This window comes from Puma concolor, chromosome A2, assembly GCF_028749965.1.
Source record: "Puma concolor isolate L17-30 chromosome A2, mPumCon1.1.hap2, whole genome shotgun sequence".
In the NCBI taxonomy this organism is placed as follows: domain Eukaryota; kingdom Metazoa; phylum Chordata; class Mammalia; order Carnivora; family Felidae; genus Puma; species Puma concolor.
The window spans coordinates 98409940-98437564 of record NC_141668.1 but is presented as its reverse complement, the minus strand read 5'-3'; the positions used below and the strand labels follow the sequence as shown (position 1 = coordinate 98437564).

At 45.1% G+C, this 27625-nt stretch overlaps 1 protein-coding gene across 2 annotated transcripts in view; it reads left to right on the top strand.

Moving 5' to 3' along the window:
• Window positions 1–2146: 2146 nt before the first annotated feature.
• GLI3 (GLI family zinc finger 3) overlaps window positions 2147–27625 on the top strand; it is a 282606-nt gene continuing 257127 nt past the window's right edge. The window contains exons 1-2 of one of the 2 annotated variants that reach the window (XM_086697022.1): window positions 2147–2657; window positions 16119–16283. In XM_086697022.1, the coding sequence (XP_086553148.1) occupies window positions 16160–16283 (124 nt within the window). In that variant the 5' untranslated portion in view covers window positions 2147–2657; window positions 16119–16159. The remainder of the gene's footprint in view (window positions 2658–16118; window positions 16284–27625) is intronic. The other variant, XM_086697023.1, reaches the window with a different exon arrangement.

The following is a 27625-nucleotide window of genomic DNA, read 5'->3' as shown; positions in this document are numbered from 1 at the left end:
TCTTTTAAAAACCAAGAATGGAGATCTTCATGATCCAAAATGTGCTCCAAGACTGTTTTAAGTAAAAGTCAAAATATCTAGTTTATTCAAGTTGTTGATTTATTGGCTGTCTTTTTTCTTTTTATTTATTTTTTGCCAGTGGGTGAACAGAAGAGGCTATCGGGATGTATTATTTGCATTCATGTGATTGAGGCAGAAGCAGTGCTCGAATACAAAAAAATAAAATTTCACTGATGCTGGAGGGAGGATAATAATTCTTACACATTTGTGTCCCTTTATACTTTCACATGCATTATCTCATTGGAAACCCACACACATCCTGGGAGGTATGTGGCCTGGTTTTCCTATCATCATCCCACAGATGGACTCAGAGCCTTAGGGAGGCTCAGAGAATCCTCCCTGGCCTGGGCCTGAGGCCAGTTAGCGAGGGGAAGCTGGGACCACCACCTAGCTATCCTGAGACCCCTGCTCGGTATGATGAGTCAGTGGTGGTTTATATAGTTATTTTTTTAAAGAGTGGTAAGGCAGAGAGAGAAATCTTAAAGTCAATGGCTAAAAAAGGACCTTCAGCCTTACTTTATCTCCAGCTTCTACCATAAAAGCTTAAGTCAGGGTCTGCTTTGTCGTGTTTTTGAGATAAGCAACAAGTCCCAGGAAACAAATAGTGAACACCACCATCGATTCCGTTAAAAAATTCTCCAGTTAAGCATTTGAATCTCAAAACGCTCTTCAAATCATAATAGCTAATCATTCATCCACCCACGTTCTTCCTTCAGTCAAGAAGCTCAGCGAGTCAACACAAGTGCACCCTCAGCTCCAGGCATGGCTGGCGGCTGGTGGGTGGGTAGACTCTCCGCTTACCCCCAGGAAGAGTGGAAAAAAAATGCTTTTTTTTCGTGTGTTCCCCCCAACCCCCACCGGGAATTCCTTTTTTAAGTTACACGTCCACGTTGGGTACATTCAGAGGGAACAGATGAACGTAGACTGGCCGGTTGAGGAAGGAAAAGAATTCTCACTAGTATGAGCCGCTGCAAGGAAATCAGGGACAGAGACACTCCGCAGCCCAGGGGAAAGCACCACGTCGGAGTCGAGGCTCCAAAGCCGGGGTCTTTGTTTTTGTGTCCTTTATAAAGTGGCCCATGGGGACAGTAGGCTGTGTAGTGGGAGTTCCCACTTCCCAGATTTGGCCCCAAGGGCAGATGAGTCCGGTGGAGAGGAAAACCCTGAACTTGCAAAAGCATCCTCCGGCGAGCTAGGGAGTCTCAGGGTTGGCTTGGGGAAATGTAAAAGGGGGGGGGGGTAAGGCGGGGTGTGATCAGAGAGGCCTTAAAAGAAGAAAGGGGAGCCCAAACTGGGAGCGAGAGAAAGGAGAGCCGACGCGGGGTGGGAGGCGACGGGAGCGGGCAGGACGCAGCCCCGTGCGCCGGGCGCTGGGGTGGGGGCGGCGGGGGCGTCCGGGCGGGGCCGCGGGCGCAGGCGGGGAGGGCGGCCGTGACATCACGCCCGGGCCCCCTTCCCCTCGCCCGGTGGGTGGGGCCTCGGCGCGCCGAGCGGGCGCGGGGTCAAGGAGGGGGAAGAGGAGGAGCAGGCTAGAATCTGTCTGAGTGAGGACCCGGGAGGGGCGGAGGAGGCGGAGGAGGAGGAGGGCGGGGAGAGGCGCGCGCGTGGCTCGGGGCGCCCGGGCTCCCCCCCAGCCCCCGACCCCGGCCCGCGGCGCGCCGCCTCCTCGCCGCCGCCGCCCGCGTCGCAGCTGGGACCCGCTCCCGGCGCGGGGACCCGGCGGGCGGGGAAGCACGGGCCCCGGCGCGGCCTGGAAGGAGCGAGAAAGCAAAAGTAAGGCGAGCTGCACTCCAAGTTTTCCCAACTTCGCCCCCTGCGGCGGCCGGCGTCCCGCTGCTCGGCGCGTCCCCACTGCGCCGGCGAGTGGCCGAAAGAAAAGGGACGGGGCGGGGGCGGGGGCGGAGGAAGAGGGAGCGCGGGGGAGAGGGGAGAGTCCGGCAACTTCTGTTAAAACTTGGGGGAGGAGGAGCGCGGGGAGGAGGAGGAGGAGGAAGCCGAAGAGAGGAGGGAAGGAGGGAGCGCGAGGGAGGGAAGAGAGAGCGGAGGGACAACTTTTCCACCCCGTGAGTAGCGCCCGCGGCGCGGGGGTCGGGGTTGGGGGGCTCCTCCACCCCGCGGGCGGCCCGGCCGGGATGGGACCTTCTTCCAGAAAGTCGATTGGATGCCAGGAGGGGACTGCGGCGGGGGCTTGCTTTCTTTCCCTTTCCCCTCCCTCCCGCGGGTGAACCAAATCAGAACTGTCACTCAGGGCCTGTGAGTCAGAAGGGATCGGATTACACGATCCCTGAAACCGATGCCGGAGCTGCACGAGCGGGAGGGAGCGGGCAGGGGCAGCGCCACCGGCACCGGCGCGCTCGCACACTCGCCCTCGCGCACACTCGCCGCCCCGACTCGCCCTCGCCGCTCGCCAGCCCTCCCCGCGCGCCCCGCGGCCGCCCGCGCCGCACCATGCCCGCGGCGGGCGCACCCCGCGCCCGGCCCGGCCGCTCGCCGTAGCCCGCGCCGCCCGCGGCCGCGCGGAGCCCGGAGCCGCCCGCCCGCGCCCCGGACGCGGGTCTATGGGAAGTTCGGGGACTTGACAGCCGCCGCCGCCGCAGGTACGTCCCGCCCGAAGTTCTTTGTTTCGCGGGCCGGGGCACCCGGCAGCCGGCTCCTGCGGCCGCGCCCGCGCCTCCGGTTCGAGAGGGGGTCCCCGACGGGGGGAGCGGGAGGAAATGAAAATGGCTGTCAAAAGGCGCCCAGATTTGGAGAGCGACCCGTGCGGCGTCGGAGCGAGGCTTTCGTTCGCTCCCTCCTTCCCGGAGCTCCTTTGCCAAGTGTCTCAGCCCGCGGCCAGCCGGAGACGGACCGGAGAGTTTCCCCATCCCGGAGGGGGACGAAGTTGGTGGCGCCCGCGTCCCCGCTCCCCTCCCGGAGCCTCTCCCCGCCCCACGGCGTCCCCCTGGGGCGGCGGGCGCGGGCGGCGAGGTGGGTCCGTCGGGGGAGCGCCGCTGCGGGGGCCGTCCGCAGCCCGCGCCGCCCCCGGGAGGGCGGGGGGGGGGGGGTGCGGTGTGTGTGGATGCGGAGGCGCGCGCCGCGGTCGTCGGAGAGGAAAAGTGAAAGTTGTACCATCTGTGTATGATTTGGGATTCTTTTATTTCTTTTCCTTTCCAGGGACAGCGCAAAAAAATAAAAAATAAAAAAGCCAGAAAAGAAAGAAAACAAAAGAAATAAAAGCGCTAGAAGCTGCAGGGAGTGAGTGCGGGGGTACGGGCAATCGTGGCCCGTGCAGTGATCTTTTAAGAGGCCGCGTTTTCGCAGAGCGGAGTTGGGTATGAATCGCTCTGCAGGGGACAGTTACTTTCTTGAGTTGCAGAGGGAAAATGGGCGGGAGGAAGTGGAGAGGGAGTAAATATTTACCCCAAACTTGGAGAGTCTGTGAAGCGACTTTTTAAGCAGATTGCCAGATGCCAAAGCTCCACTGCACACCCCGGCCTTTTATCCTTCCCTGAACTTTGTGTTCCTGTCCTTGATTGCACCTCCTTCAGGAGATGCGGTCCCTAGAGGGGCTGGACCCAGGCTTCCCTGGCTGACCCCGCGCAGAAGGAGGATTAAGGAGGCATCTTCCTCGCGACTCCTGCTGCCTCCAACTTCTCATCTCCCTGGTGTGCAGTGCCGAATAGATTCTGGCCGTGGGTACAGTGCTCGTGGCCCTCTGCCAGTTTATATGTACATATATTTATGTAAAACATTTTCTCCCAGCTCTTTGCCAGCTGTTCCACATTTTCCAGCTGCCATTTCAGTTTGAAATGATGGACTGTCCGCGTCTCCAAGTAAAAGAGCCCTTTAGTCAGAGGTATGGAGGGCCGGCCGCTGTGCAAAGACCCGGGCAGTGCCATTAGGTGGACTGGTATTATTAGCTCTAAAAAACACCTTCTGCTCGCCTTGTTTTCTCCCCCTTCTCCTCCGCGATTAGTCTTTCCAGAGCACTTTGCTGGAAATTCCCAAGAACGAGACATTTCCCTCCAAATGTGATTTTGTACAAAATTTGGATGAGGCCATGCTTTAGATCCCTGAAATGTGTGTCTGGTGGAAATAAATGAACTTTTAAAGAGAGTTCCAGCTTGAGTGTGTTGGGCATGGCTGGTGGGGGGCCTCTGCCATGGCCAACTGAAATGACCTCATTTCAGTCTGTTTCAGGCAGGAACTATTCATCGTTTCCACGTTACACTTTTTTTACCTTGTTTGATGTCTTAGCATATTACAGACTGAGATCTTCAAGAATTGGCCTAAAGTATTAATTTTGAGTATTTATGTAATTGTTCTGTAATTTGAATAGGTGCCTTATTGATTGATTTCTGTAATTATTTCATTTAGGTTTTAAATTAAAAATTAATAATAGTCTGACAGTTTCTTAATTACATGTGTCAAGATTATTTTCAAGGAAGAAAATGCTGTGTTTTAAAGTAGGGAAATCACCTCAAAATCTCTTCATTTCTCTAAAGCAGAACAGCATTTCAGTTGAGGGGCTTGATGCAGACCGTGGCGATTGGTCTTAACAATGTAAACTGTGTGAAGTATCTAAAGAATTTGTTTATGTTAGGAAATATTGGGTCTTAATAACGTGATACACAAACACTTGGGCCAGTTAGACTATAGTCTGACCTAAAACAAACATGAAATAACATTTAAATTAGTTGTAATAGCATACTTACAGACAGAAGAGAGTTTATTTTATACTAAAAGCTATTTAATTAGAAACTCCCTGCCTAAGGGGAGATCCTTTCAGGGTATATAATTCTTAAAGTCAGCCTTCGGGAAGCTTTGGTTTAAGATGCCTGAATGAGTCCAATGTGAGAGGTGTCTAGTGAAATTTCACACATGCAGAAGCACTTCACAAGGTATAGATTGTGTTATTATTCATAGGCTAAAAGTAGGTCCAACTCTGAGACCAACTAATTCCCAGTACCTTTGACGTGTGTGTATTCCTTCCTCGAGCCCTGATCTAAACACACTTTTATTGTATGCCTAATTTGCAAAGGACTACAGACAGAAATGAGAAAATTCAGTACTGATGAAAAATGGCTCTGTTGAGTTCTTTCATTACTTATTTAATGAAAGAGTCATTAATTTATCAACTTGATGCCCAAGCCTAAAAGTTGGACCTTCCTTTGTTTCTTGGCCAGTTTTCTTAATTACCTGCACGCTGCAAGGGTTTCAGACTAACCCTGTGCTTAGCCTCTCCCAGGTCCTTCTCTGTGTGGAAGGTATCCTGCCTTACTGAGATTCTCCCCTCCCCCCCTTTTTGGAGGCTTGGGTTTGGGAGTGTATGAAAGGAAACGATTTAATGATCATTGTTCCATGCACTTACTTATATGGAGGCAGTAATGTACTAAGGAAAACCAGTCTTGGAGGAAAAGTGAATCACTGAGTCATGAAATCCTCAAGAAAACCTTAGCAATGGAATGTTAATGCTTTTAGACTATAGTAGATTATCTTAAAAGTCAGACTTTTCTTCTCTATGCAATTGTTGTAAATCCCCAGCTAAAGAGTTCTTTGAAGGAGGTTTTAGTTTTGCTGGCATTCATATTCCATAGTCGGTCTGACTTGTTTTGGAAGATTCAAAAAATTTTCTGCCAACTTATATCATGAGAAGCAATTAAAACGTTGAAGTCACTATAGAGGGAATGTGCCTCTGTGTGTGTGTGTGTGTGTGTGTGTGTGTGTGTGTGTGTGTGCGCGTGCGCACGCGTGTATAAATTTAATTTGTTTAGCAAAATATCCCAACTCTAATAATGACTTCAGGTTGTTCTTTCATTAAAGGCTGGTAGAAGATGCTGCCCTTGACTTCATGTCATTTTTTTTCTAGATGAAAATTGATTTGTTCGAGTTTCAAAGCAAATAAAGGGAGACAGAATAAACAACAGCAGGGCAGGGGTACCGCTGCAAACTTTTCCGAGTACTTTCAGTGTATTTTTCATCTTTACTTTTATGTGATGGGCCTGTGAAATAGAGCTGTAGACTGGCGAAGACTTTAAATGAAATTTCACACTTTGATGATTTTTTTTTAAACTTTGATATATTGACAGCAAAAGGAGCTGCAAAGCTTTTATATAACTTGAGCAGTAACGCCAAGCAGCAGTCAGACGTCTCTATGCATTTGTGTTTAACTGCAGAAGAAAAACATGTCCATGGGCAGTAGAGGTTCTTATCAACCCCCTAATCCCAGATCCCAGCAAACCTTGAGGGCATGCCTCAGATCTTGCTGAAATCACTGTAGACTCCCACAGTTTGCAGATTAAATATGCTATGTGTTCCTGGCTCCAACAACAGTTTTATGAGCTCACTAAGCTTCCTGTTTCAAGATCCTTTTCTTAAGTTTTTAGGAGCTGCTAAAGGCAATGCTGTCTGGAGTAAGTGGTGTTGTTAATTTAGAGACACTTTAGATATTTCATTCTCTCTCTAAAAATTGCCAAAATTAGGATTTGTAAATCGAAGGACCAGTGAGGCAGGGATGAGGGAAGGGAGCCCTCTGAAAGGCCTGGGATGTTAAATGCATTCCTAAGTGCAAACTTCACGTGGTGTCTCAATTGTTTTAAGGCACCCTGCCTTTGCCCGGCCCCTTAAAATTAGACTTTTTTCCATGTGTAAGTCGAAATGTACTATATTTTAGCACCACACTTCTTAGCTACTCATGGCCACTTGTAGGTTTTTTTTTTTTAAATGTGAAAGTGTTTTTTGTTCTGTGTGTGTATATTTCAACCCGACAGAATGTCCCAGAAAAATCTATGGCTCTCTAAAGAGACTGAATGAACAAGCCATTACATAGTTAATAAGGTGGCATTGGAACATTCCAGCCCCCTCCTGAAAGGCAATATTGTGTTGAGCTCCACATCTGCATCTGTAGTATCTGCACTCGTGTCCTCATATATGGTGCTTTTGCATTTTGCAGAAGAGTCATAATTAGAAAAGAAAATACTTACATCATCGTCCAACAACATGTCATATAATTCCCAAGAGAACTCGGCCAATTTTGTGCTTAAAGGTTATTCAATGAATGAAATTGTGAAAGCCCATTTGTCAAAGTACTGCATGGTTTCTGTTAGTTTTCAAGCCCCAAATTCATTGTCCGCCCTGGCCCAGCCATTAGTCATCAGTGTATTAGTGCTGCCTTCAGGCCATGCTGCCCGGCACTTCTTCACACCATTATAGCTTTGAAAGTGTACTCTGTCGACTTGTAGAATTACTGCTCTGATTTCCGCTTGGCTGGGTTTGAGGTAAGTCCCCTCCCTACCTTCTAGCTGACTGTAATCCTTGCTTTCTTTTAAAGCTCCTTTCCAGAGATTTAGGGGAGAACTTTCTTAAGGGCCCTGTTGGCATCATACTGTGGTTTTGTTGTGGCATGCACCGTACATAGAAATTGTACCTGCAGTAAATTGGATTGATTGCTGGCCTGAAACAGCTTTGGGGCTTTTCTTTACTTTTTTTTTTTTTTTTGACGGGAGGGGGGCAACAGTGTGTGTGTGTGTGTGTGTGTGTGTGTGTGTGTGTGTGTGCGCGCGTGCGCGCGTGAAAGAGAAAAGAGTATGTTTGAAACATAAGCATTTGATTGTATATTTGAATAATTTTTATGCCACAAAATTAAGTAATGGGAGACAAATGTAATTTTTTTGAAATCTCTGCCTGTTGGAGTACCTCAGGAAGCAGTGTGGTATCTTATGTGCTTATTTTCATTTGCACGTTTTTAGCTTTAGCCACCCTGACTTTTTTTGAAAATTGCATAAAATACCTAACAATATTCCAGGGTGCTTTACACCATAAAGTATCGTTTTTTTATAACAAGGAACCGAAAACTCACAATTTGGATGAAAGATAACTCACAAGTTGCTGTAATGAAGGCATGAGGCAGTGACACTGTATTATTGTTTTCATTTTGTGATATTTTTAAAAAGAAGAGTTCAGTCTCAAGAGAGTTACCTGTGTGTAGAGAAACCTCAGCCAGTCTCCCAAGAATGAAGCCTTAATGAACTCATATGAATGGAAAGCTGAATAGAGTGGCCAGCAGTGTGGACCAGGTCATGGCTCTTCAGAAAAGCACCTGCGGTGTGGACTGTGGGTGTTCAAATGAAATCCCATACCCAAGCATTTCACCGGGAGGGTGTGCAGTTTGGTATAGTTTGAATTGGCAGTTTTGTACATGACTGGGGGTGTGGGGGGCGGGTGTGAACGATAAGCTGAAGAATTCTGAATGTGAACAAGCCAAGTTTACAGGCTGAGTGGAGCAGGGGCCAGTTTTTACTAAGACTTATTAAAAATCCTTACATTATTGAAAATTTGCTTTTTAAATCACAATTAAGATTCCAGAGTCACAAGTTAAAAAATTGTGAGGATAAAGTATGATGAACAACACATCATAGAAAATACAGTAAGTACCTTTGGGATATCCCCAGCTGATTTTTACACCCAGCAGGTATTCTTGGTCTAGTATTTGTGATGGTTGAAAAGTAAATTACTATTTATAGGACATTCATTCTCTCCCCTTAAGCTTGAATGTAAAGACACACATGATTTTAGGAACCGAAAGTTATGTAAGTTCTATAAGAAGAATTTTTAAATTCAGGGTTTTTTTGTTTTTTTTTTTTTTCCTTATGAAAATGTGTGAAAACTTGTAATTCCTGTAGACCTCAGCGACGGAGACAAGGAACACCTTTGATCAGACAGGATGTTTTTGTGATAATATGTGGGTTTAAGGGAAATACAGTTTTCATGAGCTCAGCTGATCCGTAGACTGACAACTGACTTCTAGATCTCACTTTCTGTCTGAGGACTGTCTTCGGCAAACCCACAGAAAAGTGGGGGTGCTGGCTTACTCCACATTATTACTCATTTGTGAGTGGCACCTGCTGATGCAGGGCGCTTCCTGCAAAGCCTAAGCGGAGTTGCAAAGCCTAACCGGAGTAAACTGGATGATGCTTTACCATTTTGCAAAACTCCGAAATGGTAACAAGTATTAAATAATGACCTTATACTCCCCTCAAATGTTTCTCATAAAGTGCTACTGGCAGCAGAGAAAGAGTAGCTGCTGATCTTTTGTCTTAAATACAGATGGCAGGCCGGTGCACAAACTGTCATTTGCGATTTTAACCGTAATAGCAGTGATTACTTCATGTCAAAAAAGCTTTTCAATGGTTGAAGTTAAGTATGTGGATTTCTTCAAAGTTTAGATGTCATTAATTGACTAAAGCCAAATTCACTTAATCCATAGCCAGGCAGTCATTTCCCCTTCGAGTAATTCCATTCCTTTTAGAGTAATTCCATTTTGGGATGTCTGTCATGAATGCTGCTTAGTTGAGATCAGGATCCTCAAATGTAGTAAAGATCGAAAACAATAGGCAGCAGATTTGGGGAACCCTCTAGGCTACCAGAGGCCACTTGAGGCAACTTGGAACACATCGTGGCTTTCTTAGTTGCAACCAACCCTTTAGGTTTTTCTAATTAAGGAAAAGTAAAATCGTACGTAAAGGTAAAAATAATTGTACATTTAAAAATGCTGTAGTTAACCATTCATGAAGATTTCATTAAGAACTTAGGAAGTAGAGCTTCTTTTCTTGCAGAAAAGGAAAGCAGTGCAGGCAGGGAAGGGTGAGGAGAGAAAGCCTGAGATCTTGGGAACGGTTGGCGGGTCACAGGTTCTGCATATGAAATTGATTTTAAATTCAGGAAGACAGTTGGAGCGCAAGGAAACATCACCCATATTACAAACCTGGGAGAGGTTTTCTTAATGCATGGTTATACGAAATCCACTGAAACCTTTTACATTTCCTAAATGTTGCTCCTTGAAACTCAGACCCAGTTTTTACTTCCAGAATCGATCTAAAGTTAAAATCAGCATTAGTTTGTGCTTGTTGATTTTTTTCCCCCTCTTCCTGAAGGATTCATTTTCATTAGAAACTGAGTTTTAATGCTGTAGGAAGGTATAATTATTTAATAGAAAATTTTCCTTAAACTATTTAATAGGAAAATTTCCTTAAAAGATGCTTCAGGAGTAGCATCTTGGAGTAGGAGTCAATGTGCTAGTTAGTGAAGTGTGAGAGAAATGTCACTCCTCAGTGATGCAGGGGGGACCCCTCAGATATCTTTACTCAGGCTGGTTCCTCCTGGCTTTTTAAAACATGAGCACATTAAGGAGATCATTCAGCTTATAAATATACAGGCAGGTGTAAGTAAATGTAATTTCTCTGGAGGAAAGCCTTATTCCACGTGAGCAATAGTTCCCTAGGCTGCACAGAATAATTTCTCACTTCAGGCCTAATCATGGTGCTGTTAAAAGCGCTGCTGTCTACTGGAATGCCTTCTCTCTGATCCCTCATTGGCAGGAGCTGTTTCAACCTATCAGAAACGCATCAGGTTACCACAGCAAGCTTTTAACTTAGTTTTTTTACATCTTTGAATGCATTAAGGAAAAAAAAAAATGAAAGAGAATTATTGCCCAAGTTCAGGCAACTTAAAAATAAACCAACTGGATTAGGGAAATAAATTAAGTAGTCTGCTGTTCACAAAGGATGCATTATCAGTTTATAACTACTGTTTCATTTCACCTTAGATTAGAAAGTCCTTGTATACAGTTCAAACATCATTTTAAATGTTGGTTTTAGCACTGGTGCTTTAAGAAATTTTAACTGTTGAAGTTATGAAGAAAGCCTGCTTGCATGTGGATCCCAGGTTTCACTGCAGAGATGTGCAAGGGGAAAGGCTGATTTCTGCACGTTGCCAGAATTGTGATTTTTCATCCTCTCTATTTACTACGTAAAGCCTCATGGTTGAGGTTGAACTTTGGAACTCCACTGAGGGCCTCCCTCCCTGAGAGACAAGATGTGTCTGTGCCTTCACCATTCACAACATCTGAATCTACTTAGGACAGCTGGTGCAGAAACCTCATTTGGGGGCCAGGTTGATGGACGGCGAGTTAGAAGTTTGGGGAGTGAAGCTCACAGCCCCTGGTTTCCTGAAGACCCCAAGAGTTTCCCCGATGTTTTATCACGGCGAGACATGTAGGGTGTTGCACTGCAGACAGTACCTGCAAAGTTGCACCTCTCTGGTTTCAGCTGGTGAAACAGCCGTGTGAACGAAAGCAGGGCCACCGCGGACGACGGTCCGCGGGAAGGGTTGCCCGGCCAGCTGCAGAGTGCTCCAATGCCCGGCAAGATTCCCGGGGAGCGGGGTGGCCGGCGCGATGGAAGTGATCTGGGGCGTTGGGCCCCGCCGCTTGCGACTTGCAGGAAGCCCGCCTCAGGAATGCGACTCGGAGCGGGGGCTGCCTGCGCCCCCGCCACCCCGGCGGCTGCTGGGAGCCAGACCCGGACGGGGGCGCGGGGGGCTGCGGGGCCGCGGGCGGGGCCTGCCGGCCGCCGGGGGCAAGGAGGGCGGGCGCGGCGCCGAGCCCTCCGCCGGACCGACCCGGGCCCGGAGCACCGCGCGCCCGCCGAGAGCTGCAGGCCCGCCCGGGGAGGGGCGCGGGGGAGCGGGACGGGCGCGAGGACCGCCCGGGGAGGGGCGCGGGGGAGCGGGACGGGCGGGGGAGCCCGCCACCATCGGCGGGACTGCACGAAGGGAGGCCGGCGAGGAAGCGCAGGCCGAGCGCGGGAGCTCTCCCGAAATCACCAGGGCCCACGGCCTGGATGGTTGTTATAATACTGAATGGTGGGGACTCCTCTTTGCAGTGATGAAAGTTCCTGGGTGGTGGTCGTGGTGGTGGTTTTCCATTGCAGCTCTAAAGAGCGGGCCACTCGAGGCCATCTGTGTGAAAGTGCAGTTTCAAACGTAGGTCCCCACAAGAATGGTCAGAATTTGGTCCGTTGCAGTCTAGCCAACTTTGGCCGGGAGCCATGCGCTAACTCCACCGACAGCTGGTCAGTGGCTCCAGCAAGCTTTGGATGCTTGCTTCTGGAGGCGGTTGATACAAGTTCGGACTTAAAATTCAGAGAGGAAAGACCCACCTGCAGCCAGGTTTCTAGTAGGCAACGGATTAGGTTGAGAATAGGGTTCTGGAATTAATAGTGCCCTGGGTTTAGGCCTCCGGGAAAATGACAAAAGGTTCAAGGACAGTTGAATGGGAAAAGCCAGGACTGTTTGCTCTCAGGAAGGAATTTTTATCCCTCCATTCACCTATGCAGCCTCAAGCTTGAGCAGGTCCACACTATCAAGAGTTTTCCTGGGTTGCATTCCCACCTCCCCCCCCCCCCACTCAAACTGCTCCAACATCAGTTACAAATAGATTTTTTTTTTCCCATAAGCCTAAACAGTCAAGGGGCATGCCAGCAAATCTTGCATGCAGTGCTGCAGTGGTGGAAAGGGCCTGAACAACAGGGTGGAGTGTGGCAAGGAGGGAACACTGTCAGGGTGGGGAAGAGTCACCTTTCATTCACATCTAAAAACCAGTGGCATGTTTTCCTCAGAGAAGAATCTTCGAAGTGAGGCTGAACCGAAAAGTGTTCCTCGCAACTTATGTTTTAAATAACTTACACTTTATCATCTCAGAAATTCCAGGTTGTAAAAATAGTACCATGGGGCCACTGCTTCAGTTTCGTGACTTTTAAGATTCCACCAGGATTGACTGATTGATTGATTGATTGGCTTATACGAGTCACTTCTGTACCTCGGGCTTTTGTACATCAAATCAGGACTGAGTTCCAAACGGCTTAACGTGTCTCTGAAAAAATTGCCACCACAGCCAGAAGCAGACCCTTCTCTGCTATGAGGTGTGAGAGCCTAGAATGTTAAAACTTTCTCCTTTGCAACTGACAGGGACAAAGTTGTGTTTTTATCAGTAAAATAAGCTGATATAATTTATAGGGATATACAGGAAGCAGATGTCTGCCTTGGCAAGTTGCCATTTTTATAGTCCTGTTCCAAGCATAAACCACACTTTTAAATAATTAGTTACTAACTAATGAGATCCAAAAATAAGTTGTCAAAATAGAAGAAAGGGGTAGATTCTTGAGTGACCAAAGGCCCATTTTTTAGAAATCCATTTCGAACAGGGGGAGGGGATAGGAATTAGTATTCTCTAAGACCATTAATTAGTGCATTTTCCGTCAGTGCCTGGGGCTTTACCTCTTCTCACGTGAGCCTCTCTCTCTGGTGATGAGTATTTGGAGGGTTTATTGCTTTGTTAAAACGAAGTCCTTTGCTTGGGGGAAAAACCAACAACTCCACAAAACCCAAGTTTGTCAAGGAACTTTGGCGACTTGTCACCTCACCAATGTTAATTAGCTCCCTCTACTTAGGGAGAGACTTCCTTCTTAGCCAGGAAGGAATCCCATCTCTTCATGTGTTTCCTCCTTTCTTTCTTTCTTTCTTTCTTTCTTTCTTTCTTTCTTTCTTTCTTTCTTTCTTTCTTTCTTTCTTTCTTTCTCTCTCTCTCTCTCTCTCTCTCTCTCTCTCTCTCTCTCTCTCTCTTTCTTCTTCCATTGGCTTGTTTCCATGTGCATTTTTAACTTAGCAAACCCCATCCAAATGCAACCAATAAAACCGTATGTGGGTTTTGAGGGAAACAATTATAGTAAATGCCTGTTCATCCCAAAATGGTTGCAAACGGACTGTTTTGATTAATTAAATATTCCTGTTAAAGTTTTTAGTTTTTATATAATTGAAACACTGGGTATAAAAGACAACATATGTAGCGAAATCAGTGGTGATTAAGAGTCAAGACATTGCAGAATTCTCCAGGCCACTGGGTCATCTCTGGATCACTTATTTACTCCGTAAACATTCTTATGGGTATGGAGGTACGAGGAAGATGACCGTGGTGCTTGTCTTCATAGAGCTTAGTTAGGATCTAGAGGAGAAGACGGCCATGAGGTCGTTCTGCAAAAGATTCTGGAAGATGAGTTCATTATTGATGGCGGGCTGTTGACATTCAGTACTCTGGGGTGCCATTCACTCCTTATGTCATCGAATCAGCAAAAACTAAAATGGGTACCTGTTGCACGGGGTCCATACAGTGAACACAAAGGTGTGGAATGGTTATCTGCAAGCTTCAGTGAGCCTGATGATCACCAGTCCTGGCTAGAATAAAGATTCCAGGTGCCACCTGCTAGAGCCCTCAGGGACTGGACCTGGGAATCCAAATGTTTTGCAAGCCCTGTAGCAAGGCTGGTCCAGGTGGCTCTTTTACTACCCTGGGAATCAGCACTCGGGCTTGGATGAAGTGTTCTCATGGCATATTTTAAAGATAATATTTAAATCAATCTAGGGGGAGCAGTCCAAAACATTAGAATGGCTTCTGAGATCGTTAGAGCAAAAAGAGACTGTTGAGAGTCTCTTCTCCAAGGGTTCTCTATCTGGATTCATGGGAGAGCTTGGAGGGCCTGTGATCCCTTGGAAATCAAACGTACCCTTTTTGGTGTGTGTTTCAGAGTATTCTTCTGGGCTGAAGATCCATAACCTTTCACATACTCTTAAAGAGGACTATACCCACCTTCCCCCAAGGTTAAGCCCCAGGTCCCAAGGTGTGATTGTGTCATGTGACAGATGAGAAAACCCAACCACTAGAAAACTCCAGGGGGCACCATTCAGATAGCTGCTCCTGAGGGTGTGTGTTGCCCAGCAGCAGGGCAGTCCGGAGGCTCCTTTACTGTTGTACTTTGCTACCGAGTGCTCTTTGAGGCATGTTACCGAATTTGCAGGGGATCTCACAGTTGATATGTAAATTTAACTCCAGGCTGCCTTTTTTCTTTCTTATTCTAGAACAGCTGTTCTTAAAAAACTTGTGTGTTTTGCAGTGAATGACAGTAGAAGTTAGCAGAAGAGCTGGTGCTCCAGTGGGAGGCAGCCTCGGGATCAGAAGCTTTTCTAGTTACTTGAATTCCAGATCTAGGGGACTCTCTGGTACAATAAAGAAAGAATTTACATTTCCCTCGCAAATCAGAGTCGAGGATGACTAAAAAGATTTCATCTGGTATTTTAACTCTTTCAGTGGGCTAAGCAATTGCTTATTTTATTTTGCTGATCGTTGTTTTGATGGAACACGGTGATGTCAGCTGAATGTGGAAAATCAGCAGACTTGCCTGAAGAAGGGGACACCATGAGTGTTCGCAATCTAGATGGCTTGAAGAAAACATGTGGGAGAGGGTACCTTTCATTTTCTCGTGTCTTCTTTGTAGGTGCAGCTCACGACTGCAAAAAAACAAAACAAAACAAAACAAAAAACAAAAAGAAAACAAAACAAGAACAATAACCTAAGAGAGTGAAAATTGATGAATGATGAGTTAGGACAATTACCACACGAATGAAGCCAGTGAAAGAGGACCCACTGTGCTTGCCTTTAGCGGGGGTTTCAGTATTTCTTAAGCAGTCCCAGGCTTTGCTGTCCGCAATCTTTTGACTTTTCCTGTGGGATCCAGAGCATGTTCTGACGCCTTTGTTGGTTTTAAAAATGTAGCACAAATGGATTGAAACGTTCTCATGTTTTAAGAAAGCTTAAAGAGTCTGGTTTACCTGATTGAATTAGGATTAATTCAATCCAAGGGCGTATTGCAATTCAGATCATCTTAGAGAGGGGAGCAAACATCACTGGCTTCCTGGCTCAGATTACCCTCTGCTTCCAAACTCTGAGTAGGGCTTGGATTTTGAGAAATGGTCATGCTCTTTAAAACATCTAACTGATACTTACAAACCTTCCCCTTTTTTGGAAGGCTGTCACAGTGCCCCTGCCTACAAATCTGACCACACGAAGTGGCATTTGTAGATGTGGCTTACCCTTGGGTTTCACACTCTAAACACAGTTGAAAATCGGTATCTTGACATCACTTGATAACAGATGCCCCTGTAGGAATTTGGGGAAAGTCTCACATTGTGGGTATTTCCCCTGCCATCTCCTTTGGCGTGTGTAGACAGAATTTGACTGGCTCGTTATTCCGACTTGGAGGTATTTTTGCAAGAAAACTTGTGGGCCAGGGTCTTCCAGATTTTGGACCCTGCTAAAGCTCGGCAGGTGAAGCGGGCTTCTCAGTGAGATTTTTTTTCCTGCCCCCCTCCCCCCACTCTTCCTGGAAGCTGATGGCACTGTTTCGTTTTAGGCGTTCCTGGTAGCAGAGAGCTGAAGTAATGAGAAAGCATCATGGAGGCCCAGTCCCGCAGTTCCACCACCCCTGAGAAGAAGAAAGTGGAGAATTCCATAGTGAAATGCTCCACGCGAACAGATGTCAGCGAGAAAGCCGTGGCCTCCAGCACCACTTCCAATGGTGAGCGGCCACGGGGATCACCGGCAGCCAAGCCTACAGTCATTTTTGTGTTCTCTGCATTCCTGGTGCATTGAGCATTTGCACCTGGACCGGGGTCTATTCCTTGAGAGGCTAAAGAAAGCAAATGGGGGTGGAGGCTGGGGGGCGTGGGACGGGCAGGCTTTAGCAGTCTCTATTTTGGCACCGCAGCTACATGTTTTCTTCCAAATTTTCTAATTTGAGATGTAAATGTGATAGGTTATTTATTATAGGAAGTTCCTGTTGTGGCATTTTGGAAATCATCTTGATTAGCCTGGCAGGAGTTCAAAATACTTTGCATTTCACACGGAAAAGTCTCCACTAGTCGGAATAATTAGTTATTAGTTATTACAAAAGACTCAAAAGTTGCTTTGTCAAGATTTAGGGATCTGCACCTCCCGCGCCCCCCCCCCCCCCACTCTGGAGTTCATTCGAAAGAATTTTAAAAGCTGTTAATGGTTGGACCTCGAGGTAACACTGCTATCTGAGATGCAGGTTTTGCTTATAAAAATGGACTTAATTGTGTTCGCAGATAACACATAGCTGTTGTTCCCGTATGTTGTATTTTTTAATATTTTAAGCAGTGTTGAGAGGCATTTCAGTTCAAGCATGGAGCATTGCAAACAAATTCTAGAGCCCCCTCTGGAAAAAAGCAGGCTGAACAGGTTCATGGTGACCGCTTCCTTTGCCTCTCTTTTCTACTCTCGTAGGCCAGTTGGTACCTTTGCTTTTTGCAGATTTCATAGCCTCCCTGGTCCCCCTCTCTCATTGTTCTCCACTTTTCCATGTGCTCTTAGGAAGAATGAGCCAGACTTTTCTCCCGGTTTTTTGGGCACTGCAAATCTGGACACACTGATTTCCGTGAGCCAACGTGCTACCTCCTTCCCAATGGGCTTTTATTTTATTTATTCCGAGAAAGAGTTTACTGGCTTGATTTAAATTTTTTTATATACAATTGGGGAGTCCGAATCTACTTTGGAAGGTAACTTGCAGCTCAGATCCTTTGACTCTGAAGGCAGACATCCAGGAAACAAAGCTGCACCTGCCTTTCCTGACTGGCACTGCCTGAGCTGACACTGAGGAGCCTGGTCCCCGGTCCCTGTGCCCATCCCTGCTCATGGCGAGTGCGTGCTGCTCCTGCGTTCTCCTTCCCGGATGTCACCAGTGTGCACTGCTGGCTTGTCTGGGCCACTGGAGGGGCTGGCACTAAACCTGCTGCGAATGGGTCCAGTTTTGAATTGATCCTTAGGGAGATATATTTATGTCTAAAATAATGAATTTACTTTATGTACATGTGGAAATTTATCCGTATTTCTCCCTTTATTTGTGGTATTTAATTTTTTAAAGTTTATTTATTTATTTTGAGAAAGAGAGCGTGAGTGGGGGAGAGGCAGAGAGCGAGGGAGGGAGAGAATCCCAAGCAGGCTTCATGCTGTCAGCACGGAGCCTGGCTTAGGGCTCTATCTCAGGAGCCATGAGGTCATGACCTGAGCTGAAATTGAGAGCCTGACACTCAACTGACTGAGCCACCCAGGAGCCCCAGGACGGGGAGCTTATTTTAATTGAGCTGAATATTTGTGTTATTCTTCCAGTGAGGTTATAGAAGACGTACTTTCTCCTAAAAAACACCTTTTTTTTTTCTGGAATTCGGAAAAATTAGACAAGTTTATTATTTCAAAAATAGAATTAGTCTATGCCGGGTAGATGGTTTGGTAATTTCAACAGAATGGTAATTATGTAGGAATAAGCACTTTCTGGGTATTATGGTTCACAAAACATCCACTTTTTGGTTATCTTTAGGCTTGTGTGTGCGTGAGTGCGCGTGAGGGTGTGTCGAAGCGTGTGGGTGTGCGTGAGCATGAGTGTAGAGGAGTGTGCATGTGGGTGTGTGAGAACGGATGAGAGCACGTGTGAACTGATAGATGAGCTGTGCTGTGTGGACCCTCTGTGAGCCACTGTCATTTGTGGATTACAGGGGGATCCCACTAGTGGTCTGTCTGTCCTTGCAAAGGTGCCACTGCCTTTGCCTCTCCCACGCATGCTCGGGAGGGTTTTGGTGCTGCTGTGTCTGTCTTGGGCCACTCGGACCCTGAGTTCCTCTCATTTAACCATTTAGGGTGACTGGGAGCAGAGCTAAGTGGCAGCCAAGAAGCTACCCAAGAACATTAGAGAAGGAGCAGTCAGGATTCACGAAGTTGGTCCTGTCGTCTGCAGTAATCACGGATCCTGAGCCCAAATCCCCTGGCTTCCCGCCCTGATCGGCCTGTGCCCTTGAAGTACACATGGCCTCCTAAATGGGTGTAAAACCTGTCCTGTTGGGGGCAAATGCTCATTAGTTGGGTTTGCAAGGCACATGCCTGCCTGAAGGAGAGCTGTCCTGGTAATCCTGGAGCTCTGACTATTTTTCCAGTGTTCCTGTTTCTTTTAAGGGATTTATTAACTTTTTATTTTGGGAGAATATAAAGACCCAACCAAGTAAAAGAAAAATGGAAGTGGTGTTTTTATGCATGGATTGCAATTCTGGAAGATTCCAGGAAACCCTGCAAACAGATTTAAAGACAGGAACAGACTTTTTTCTTCCTGATTGCTTTATGTAAGCGGTGCTAATAATTGTAAGATCTTTCCCCCAGAGTTCTCTGCAGGTTTTACCTAACGAGCTTGGAGCCTCTTTACAGCCCTAGGATCGTGTGCCAGGGGCTGGAATGACCCAGCCTCTTCTCTGTTCTGCAAACTCTTACCTGGTCTCATGCTTTTCCTCCGCACGTCGCTGTGTTCGTATAGCTAGTCTGGGAGCCTTGGTCTGAGTTTGGTGTGGGTTGTAGAGCGTGTGGGGGTGCTGGCAGGTAGCTGTCATTGCCATGGTCATTTTTCCTTTTGCCTCTTCTGTTTCCTTTTTTCTCTTTTCTCTTTACAAACATCTCACAAAAAGAAAATGAAAATCATTTGGATCCCCTCGAGGTAGTAGTGATTGCTACCGTGTCGAGGGGCTTTCTTTGCAAAGGTCTGACATTCAGGGATTTGTCAATGAGCAGTTAAAGGTGAGTTTAGCAACAAGAACCAAAATGCATGTATTCCATGCCTTTTTTTTCCTCCCATCCACAATTTCAAGGGTTAAAATAAAAATAAAACAAGCAAACAAGAAGTTTTGTTACTGGTGCTGTGTTAGGTTGACTTAATTAACTTTTCCAGCCATTATGTGCTACAATTTGTTCCTGATTGTGAGCTTCCAAGCCAAACCACGCACATTCCACTGCATGTCCTTACAGATCTGTTTTCTTAGTTTCCTCAGCTGAGTATCTACTCCTAGAATAACATTGAAACAGACTTTTGTTTAAACACACACATTCACACAGCTAAAATGTAGGGTTCGAAAATGAACAACCTTCTAAACAGGCATTTGCCTCTTAACACTGAAATTTAAAACGGCACAAGTAAGAAACTGTGTTCTGAATCTTCTATGGGAAAAAGACAGGCCTTATTTGATTTTTGTAACATGTAAGAACCGATATCGACACAGAAAGCATTCAGTGTTCTTACCCACCACAATGTGTGTTTCATGTGCCATAGTTTGATTTTAAGCTTCGGTGTTGTTCGTTAAACATAAATGACAGAAGAAAAGACTTAGTTTTCCGCATTTCTGTTACATGCAATTGTGACTTAAGGACTATTTTTGGCATCTAATATATTTCACATGCACAGCGAACACTCAGCTATTAGGTGCCACTGTTTACTTAAAAACCTCCAAGTGTGTTAATATGCTAGCACCACAAGCAAAGTGCCTTAATAATCTGTTTGTTGCTGGTAGGGATTCATTACTTTCAAAGCTACCTGTTGTGTTTTGTAAATGGTAAATGCTTTTTAATCCAGATAGTCCAATGTTTTAAACATTATCCTTACTCCAAAGCATTTCCTTCCATGACTTGCCAATACTGACTTTTCATTTTGAAATGTTTTATGTCATTTTTGGCCTATGATTTTTTTAAAGGAGCAATCTGATATTATTAACCTACTACTCTGCTTTAAAAAAAGAAGGGCACTAATAATGAACGTTTGTAGGCCAAGGTCTCAGAGATCTTTTATTGACTCTGATGGTTATTGGGAACATACCTTAAAGTGATAGAAAGCAGAAATTATAATGTTAATGGTGATGCAATATGAAACCAAAGTTGATAGATTAACAATGGAGAGGAAGTTCCCTGTTCTCTTCGTTTCTTTCAAAAGGAAGAGCTTGTTTCCCCTCAGCTTAAAAAAAAAATCTTCCAGGTTTGTAAGGGGATAGAGTTGTGGTCTACAAGTATGTAAGGAGATACTTTTTTTTTTTTTTTTTTTTTTTACTTTAACCTTTGGTCACTTCCTGGCCTTGGGATTTTCTTTCAAACTGTTCAGTAACACCTATCAGTGTTAATCGTGATATCAATTGGTCTCCTGGCTCAGCGTTTCGTTGGGAATTTAGAATTCATTGGCTGTTCTCTACCATGAGTTCTCGTCTCCTTGACTATTTTTTATGGTAAGAGACGACGTGCTTAATTCTGCTCAGAAATGGCGGGCAGTTTGTGCTATATAAACAGCAGGTTGTGAGTTTTAGGTTTTTTGCCCCTTTAGATGTTCAACCCTTCCCCCCTCCCCCTTGGCCACATTTTGTTTTCTGGCACATGACAGATGGATGGGAAGGGCTGTCGGAAATAATGGATTTCAAATTATAGGATGTTGGTTAGGAGAACCCACAAGTTTGGGAATGTGAAAGCTTGGATTGAATTCTGGCAACAGGACTAGACTAGATGTGTGGGTGTGGGCAAATGAACGCCTCAAAGTCTCAGTTTCCTCATCTGTTTAGCAAGAAAGTAATTAGACCCACTTCACAGGATCTTTAGGGGATTAAGTGAGGCAATGCTGTACCGTTCTATACGCACCGAACGGAGTGAGAGCTTAGCAAATGTCAGCCGTAGTTATTGGACAGAGTGTGTAGATGAGTAAATGCTATGAATCCAAAACAAAGGGATTGTGTTTTCTTGAGAATACACATAGGTTTTGAAATTAAGGGAAAAATGTTTGGTAAAAGTAATTTTGAATTTGCTGGACTCTGAAAAATAGTTCAAGATGTTTCACAAATCCTGACTGTAACCAAGTTTGCTTATCTTAAGGAAGGAGGGATAACGAAACCAAAGTTTTTGTTTTGTAGCATTCTTCTGAATGCATTCTTCTGGGAGCCAGAAAATAGGGAAGAGAATTTTGAGAAAATTTGTTTTGTTTTGTTTTTTTTAACCTTGAAAACTAACATTATGTGGCTTAGAATAAGAAAGAGCATATGTGCATCCCTTTTCTTGATTCTTTTTCTGGAGTAAAGTGTTTCTCATTTATGAGGTGGTTTGGTTGTATTAGAGTTAGATTTTATATGTTTCTTAAAAGGAGATTTCACCTTTTTGAATCAAGTGACTAATGATGGATAATCTGATTCTCATAAGAGCCCGGGCTTTCTTGAGCTCCAAACTCGTGCCCCTGAACCTGGCAACCTCTGATTCTTATTTTGGCCAAGTGTATCATCTTTCCTGCAGTCACCCAGGCTTGAAACCGCACCGTCACCTCTGACCCCTCCGTCTCTCATGCTTCCCACATCCTACCAGTTTTGAAGTCCTGGTAGATTTTCCTCTGTAATTATTCACTCCTGGGTCCCTTCAGGCCACCCTACTGCACTGTGCTATTTAAAACCTACTACCTCATGCCTAGACAGTTAAAGCAACCTTCTATCCACTCACCATGCCTTTTTTCCTCTGCTGTTGTCATTTATGGAAGTTGCTCTTGCCAAATTAATCTTTTTACGGCTCTGCTTACGCCACGCCCCTCCTCTAGAACCTTCAGTGATTCCCAGCTACATAGAGGATACAGTTCAAAATCCTTTGATTGACACTTAGGTATCTTCCAGAGTCTGACTGCAGTCTTTCTAGTCTGACATGCTGCTACCATACTGTCGGCTCTGTAACCCATATTTTAGGTAAATTGAAGGGCTCTTTGCCTTCGTTTGCATGTTATTCTTCCACAGAAGGAGTGTAAGTTCTTCTCAGATGTGACTGTGTCTTCAGTCTTTTCTCTCTGTGCAGTCTTGTGTCCTTTTGGGGAATTACCTACTAATGCTTGATTGTTTGGTATTTTATTTATTATTGTTACGTTCATTAATAGCCTGTATTTTAGAGGAGTTTTAGATTTATAGCAAAATTGAGCAGAAAGTACAGAGAGTTCCTGCACACTCCCTTCCTCCCTAGATTCCCCTATGAACCAATACTGGTACACTATTATTAACTGAAGTGTGTAGTTTCCATTAGGGCCCATACCTTGTGTCGTACTTTGTGTGGGTTTGGACACATGTATAATGATGCATAGACACCGTTACAATATCATACAGAATAGTTTCCCTGCCCTAAAAATCCTGTGCTCCACTTATTCCCCCCTCCCCCCTCCGTAATTCTTAATTGTTACCATTTAGTTAAAACTTTTTGAAAGGGGCACCTGGTTTACCCCCCCCCACCCCGACACCCCACCCCGCTTCAGTGTTTTGTGCTTGAGAGCCTCAGCAGGTACTCAAGCGGCCTGTAAGGTGCCTATGGAGCACAGGTATGAATGCTGAGGTTTGAATCCCAGCTCTGCCACTTTGTTGCTGTGTGATTTTAGGCTAATTACTTAGCATCTCTGCAGCTGGCACAGTGAGTACCCAAAATGTCAGCTATTGTTAGTAATAGTATAAGTTGGCAGGATTTCATTCACGGACACATTTCATCTTGCGCTTTCAGCACAGCATCGTTTGGAAATACTCTAGGGGTGGATAAGCTTTAATCTGATTGAGAGAATCAGAGGTTACTGGTTTACAGAAAACCCTGAAAATGTGGTCCTCAGGACCTAGCTTAACAGCAAGTGAGCAGATGACGGGAGCCGGGATCAGCAAGCTACCTCGAATCCCTGGTCCTGAAACTGGTACAAGTTTGGATTTAACTAATCAAATGCTTTCAGGGTCTACTTCTCATTCATAAATATTCATTCAGATTATGGGATGAAATCAGTAATTCCTGTGCCAATGGGCTTCCCTGAGGACAAGGCTCCTTTTTCTCACGTATATAGTTATTGGAAAGGACAGTTGTTGGGCCCTCAGATAAATCAGGAGTGAGTATCAAGCCCATCTTGCCACAGCTTTCCAAAGTTGGGAGTGAAAAGCCACAGCGTGATGTGTTCTGCCGGCGGAAAGTTTCTGGGCTGCTTTGATTACTTGTGATCAAGCGATGTGGTTATTTCACATTGCCAGAAGGAAACTGGTCAGAATCAGAAACAGTAACCTCAGCAGTAACAGCTCGGGGCCAAACAAAATGGCGCTGGTGGGTGGGCGGTCTCCCAATGGGGAGGTAGCTTGGTGGCCTTCCCCCTCGCACCTCTTTGGCCCAGGTGGGTGAAGGGCTGGTGCTTCCAGGCAGCTCGCAAGGTGCGATGCCAGAGGATTGCCATCCCGAGCGCTGGATCCGCAAGGGTCCCAGCCGGAGAAGGAGGCGGGGTGACGGTAAAAGCAAAAGTCTCCGTGTTATCTTGTTTACATGGAAATCTTTCCAAATATATCTGCTGCAATTCATGTTTATTTTAAAAAACTTACGTGCCGCATAATTCACTCTTTTTTAAAAGTTGTGTAGTTCTAGGAGTGTTGACAGATCTCTAAAGTCACGTAACCACCACCACAATCAAGACACAGAACAGTTCCAGCACCCCCCAAAATTTTGACACACACTTGTTTTTTTAAACTTGGCTCAGCAATACATACCATCAGAGTCAACAGTAATAACAGAAAGTTCTAGAGCAGCAGTAGCTGCTGGATGTTATGTTTATTTCGTATTTTTTAAAAGTCCATGATTTTTTTTAGGCCCTGTTAACATTACTTACTGTTACGTTTTTCCTTTTTTTTTTTTTTTGAATGCATCATGTTGAATTGGTAGTAGAAGTAAAATGTTCTTGAAAATTGCCCAGAAGTATATGACCTAGTGTCTCTGCCAGTCTGTGTTTTCTTTTCTTTTCTTTTCTTTTCTTTTCTTTTCTTTTCTTTTCTTTTCTTTTCTTTTCTTTTCTTTTCTTTTCTTTCTTTCTTTCTTTCTTTCTTTCTTTCTTTCTTTTTTCTTCTTTTTTTTTTTTTTTGAGCGTCCAGTCAATGTATTGTTTCCTTTTAGGCCAATTTAAAATGTCATTTTATTTAAAACTACAAGGCACTCATAGTAATGAGGGCTTTTTCTGCTGTTTTGCCTCCATGAATTAATTGCACGAGAACGTTACAACATTTAATGTAGCTCCAACCTAGAGAAAAAAAAAATATCAAAGCCTTTGTTCAATCTGTTTTCTTTCTTCCTCCTTTTGCTTTTTTTTTTTTTTTGTAACCTCACTCTCTTTCCCCTCTACTTTTATAGATGGGACTTCATCTTGGGTAGAGGAAATTTTTATATAAAAGTTATCCTCACTCTGACTTAGACTGCTATTTTTTTTTTCCTTTTTCACTCTTCCCCCCCACCCCCCCTTTCTTTGACTCTTTCCTCTTCTCGGGCTGGCTCTCTCTCACTCTCTCTCTTTTTCCCTTTTGGTTGTAGAAAGTTGAGTTCCATCCCAATTATTAAATCTTAGGAGACCATTCCCACATGGTTCCGTAAATGGTAGCTTCATCCCGTGTCCCTTTCATCTTTCCCCCTGCTCTCTGGCTTGACAGTTGAAAAGGTCTGGCTGTGCCACACAATGGTTTGATTGGTTTCTCTGGGGGAGACTTTTCCCTGGCTCATCATTCGCCAGGCAGGTGGACCAGAAAGTCTCTTGATTCTTTTGTTGCCTCTCAAAGTCCGAGGTCTTTGACTGAATAAATCCGCCGTCATGGGATAATTTGCTAAAAGGAGCCTGGAAGATGTGAGAGAAAAGCCTCGCGACTTGGGTGCTGCATTAATGAAGTTTGCAATTGAAAAATCACCAGGAATGCAGTGGGTGGAGACGGGCTTCTTTTATTTCCCATAATAAACTTTTAGTTCTATCATTTCAAGCATGCCCGACCCTCGGCTTGCCTGCCGCCCAAGTGTGTTCACGTTTGCACCCCAGTTTAAGGGGACAGCCCTGTCCGGCTGCAAGCCGTTTGGGCGCTGTGTCTAGTTAGTCATTAGATTATTACCAGTGGATGGAAAGAATTCCATATGACAGGACTAAGGTTGAGTTAACACAGGACGGAAAGTAATTTACAGATAGGCTGTCCCCAGCCATCTTTGTAGCCCCTGATAAGGTTTCATTTCAGAATGGATAGGCGACATTTCCACTCACAGGCCCATTCCGGGACACCTGTGATAACAGCTTCTGGATCCTAATTGAAATTGGTTTCAAAATGGATTTTCACTTTTCTCTGTCTGTGGAAAATATTGAATGGACTCAGAGCTGCCACAGAGAACCCCGGACCTTGGAAAATGGAGCGGGAAGCCAGGATCATCTTTCATAACAGTGTCGATGATATGACAGTTTTGTTATCTGTCTTATTAATGAAATCATTGATCAACTGATGAGGGAGATAATAAACTACGTTCCACCATGTTCACGAAGCTCAATTAGATTCATATTACAAATAAGAAGTGGGGGGGGTGTGTGTGGAAAACAAACAAGGGAGCTAAAGTAGTAAAGGTCACTTAAAACTTTCATTCCCAAAGGGACCATTTCAGATCAGGACATTCTGAGTGATTGCAGTCCAAGTAATTTTGAAATTATCGAGGCCAACGTGGTATTCCAGGACCTTCCTTTTGGCCAATGAGGAGTTAGCCAGCGTTTTTAGTAAAGATAGATGAAGTGAAATTCAGAAGTCGGTGGAGGGGAGGGGCGGGCGGGGGGGAGGGAAGTTCTGAATTAAGCGCTTAGGAATGGGCAGAATGAGAGAAACAAAATCCACAGAACCTCTTCCCTCCCCATGGTGAAGGGATTTGGGGCTTGTCCTGGGTACATACAGTGGATAAGGAAGACCAAACTGAAAGAAAAGTCGCTTATTGTCTGTTCCGCTCTTAAAGCGCTTTGGGAATCCTAGTAAGATGGGAATTAGGTTTGGATTTAACGAGGTGGCTCTATTGTTTGGTGTCGGGCTGCCCTGGAATGTGCTCTCTGTTCCTCCCCAAGGAGGGGAAGAGATGCTGATGTCTGCTCATGTTTCACGGTGAACTGTATTCCTAGGTGTTTCTCCTTCCTCGGTGCCAGCGAGGATCAATCCAGTCCCATCTGAGCTTGAAAGAGGAGCCGTGATCAAAGGCTCTAATGATGTCACTGATCTCTGGTGATTGATTAGGAACAGAAGTTCTGGGGAATTCTGCCTTATAATTCCTTATATTTCCTTATCATTGCAAATTCGTTAGCGTCTACCATTAGGGCAGCCAGCTCCTGATCTGCAAAATTACAAAAACGAATGACAGAGAAAACGGTGGATTTTTCTTCTGGATCTATTTTTAAGTTTATTGGCACCATGGCTACATTTTATAAGCAGCCTTCCCCTTTAAGTGTACCGCAAAGATGTAGAATTCCTTATATAACTTGGGATACATATTTTGGAATTCCGCATATAAGTTGGGACAGTATTTGGGAGTAAAACTATTTACACTGTTCCCAAAGCAGTTTAATTATATATGGGTAATGGTGTATTAGGTAGGTCACCAGTAAGTATATTTAAATGCCTTATTACCTTGGAAATTTAAGATTTTAGGACTTAAAAAGTCCTTTTAGTTACTTTTATGGAACTAGTTAACGTTTTTGTCTTGCCAGTCAGAAACAAACATTAATGCGTTCCATGCCAAGGAGGTGAGAAACTGGGACAACTGGGGAAGATTCAAGGTGGAAAAAAATAATAATAATAATTAAAAATAAAAAAAAGCAACAAGAGAGAGCGAGAGAGCTCTTTCTGGAAGCGCTCTCAGTTGTACTGTAACTATTGGCTTAGGTCCACCTAGAGTAGGGACTGATTGCAAAAGCATAGGAAAAAATTCTGTTTTGGAAGGCACTGCAGTCCAAGAAAGAAAAGTTGAGTGGAAAATGGAGAATGTACAATATTATTACAGTTACTGTTACCTTGTACGGTTTGCTCTGGGGTGTCAAGGACTATTGCTTCATACTTGCTTATAGCTAATTCCTTTCACAGAAAACTTCATTTTGAGAACCGCCCTGAGTAGGACTGATAAATGTGTTTATAGTCTAAAGAGAAGAGATCATGCAAATGAGCCCTTGGGAGAAGATGGTGAGGCAATTATGAACACTAAGCTTTAAGGGATGTCAAAGACTCCCCTTTCACAGAATATTTTTGTTCTATT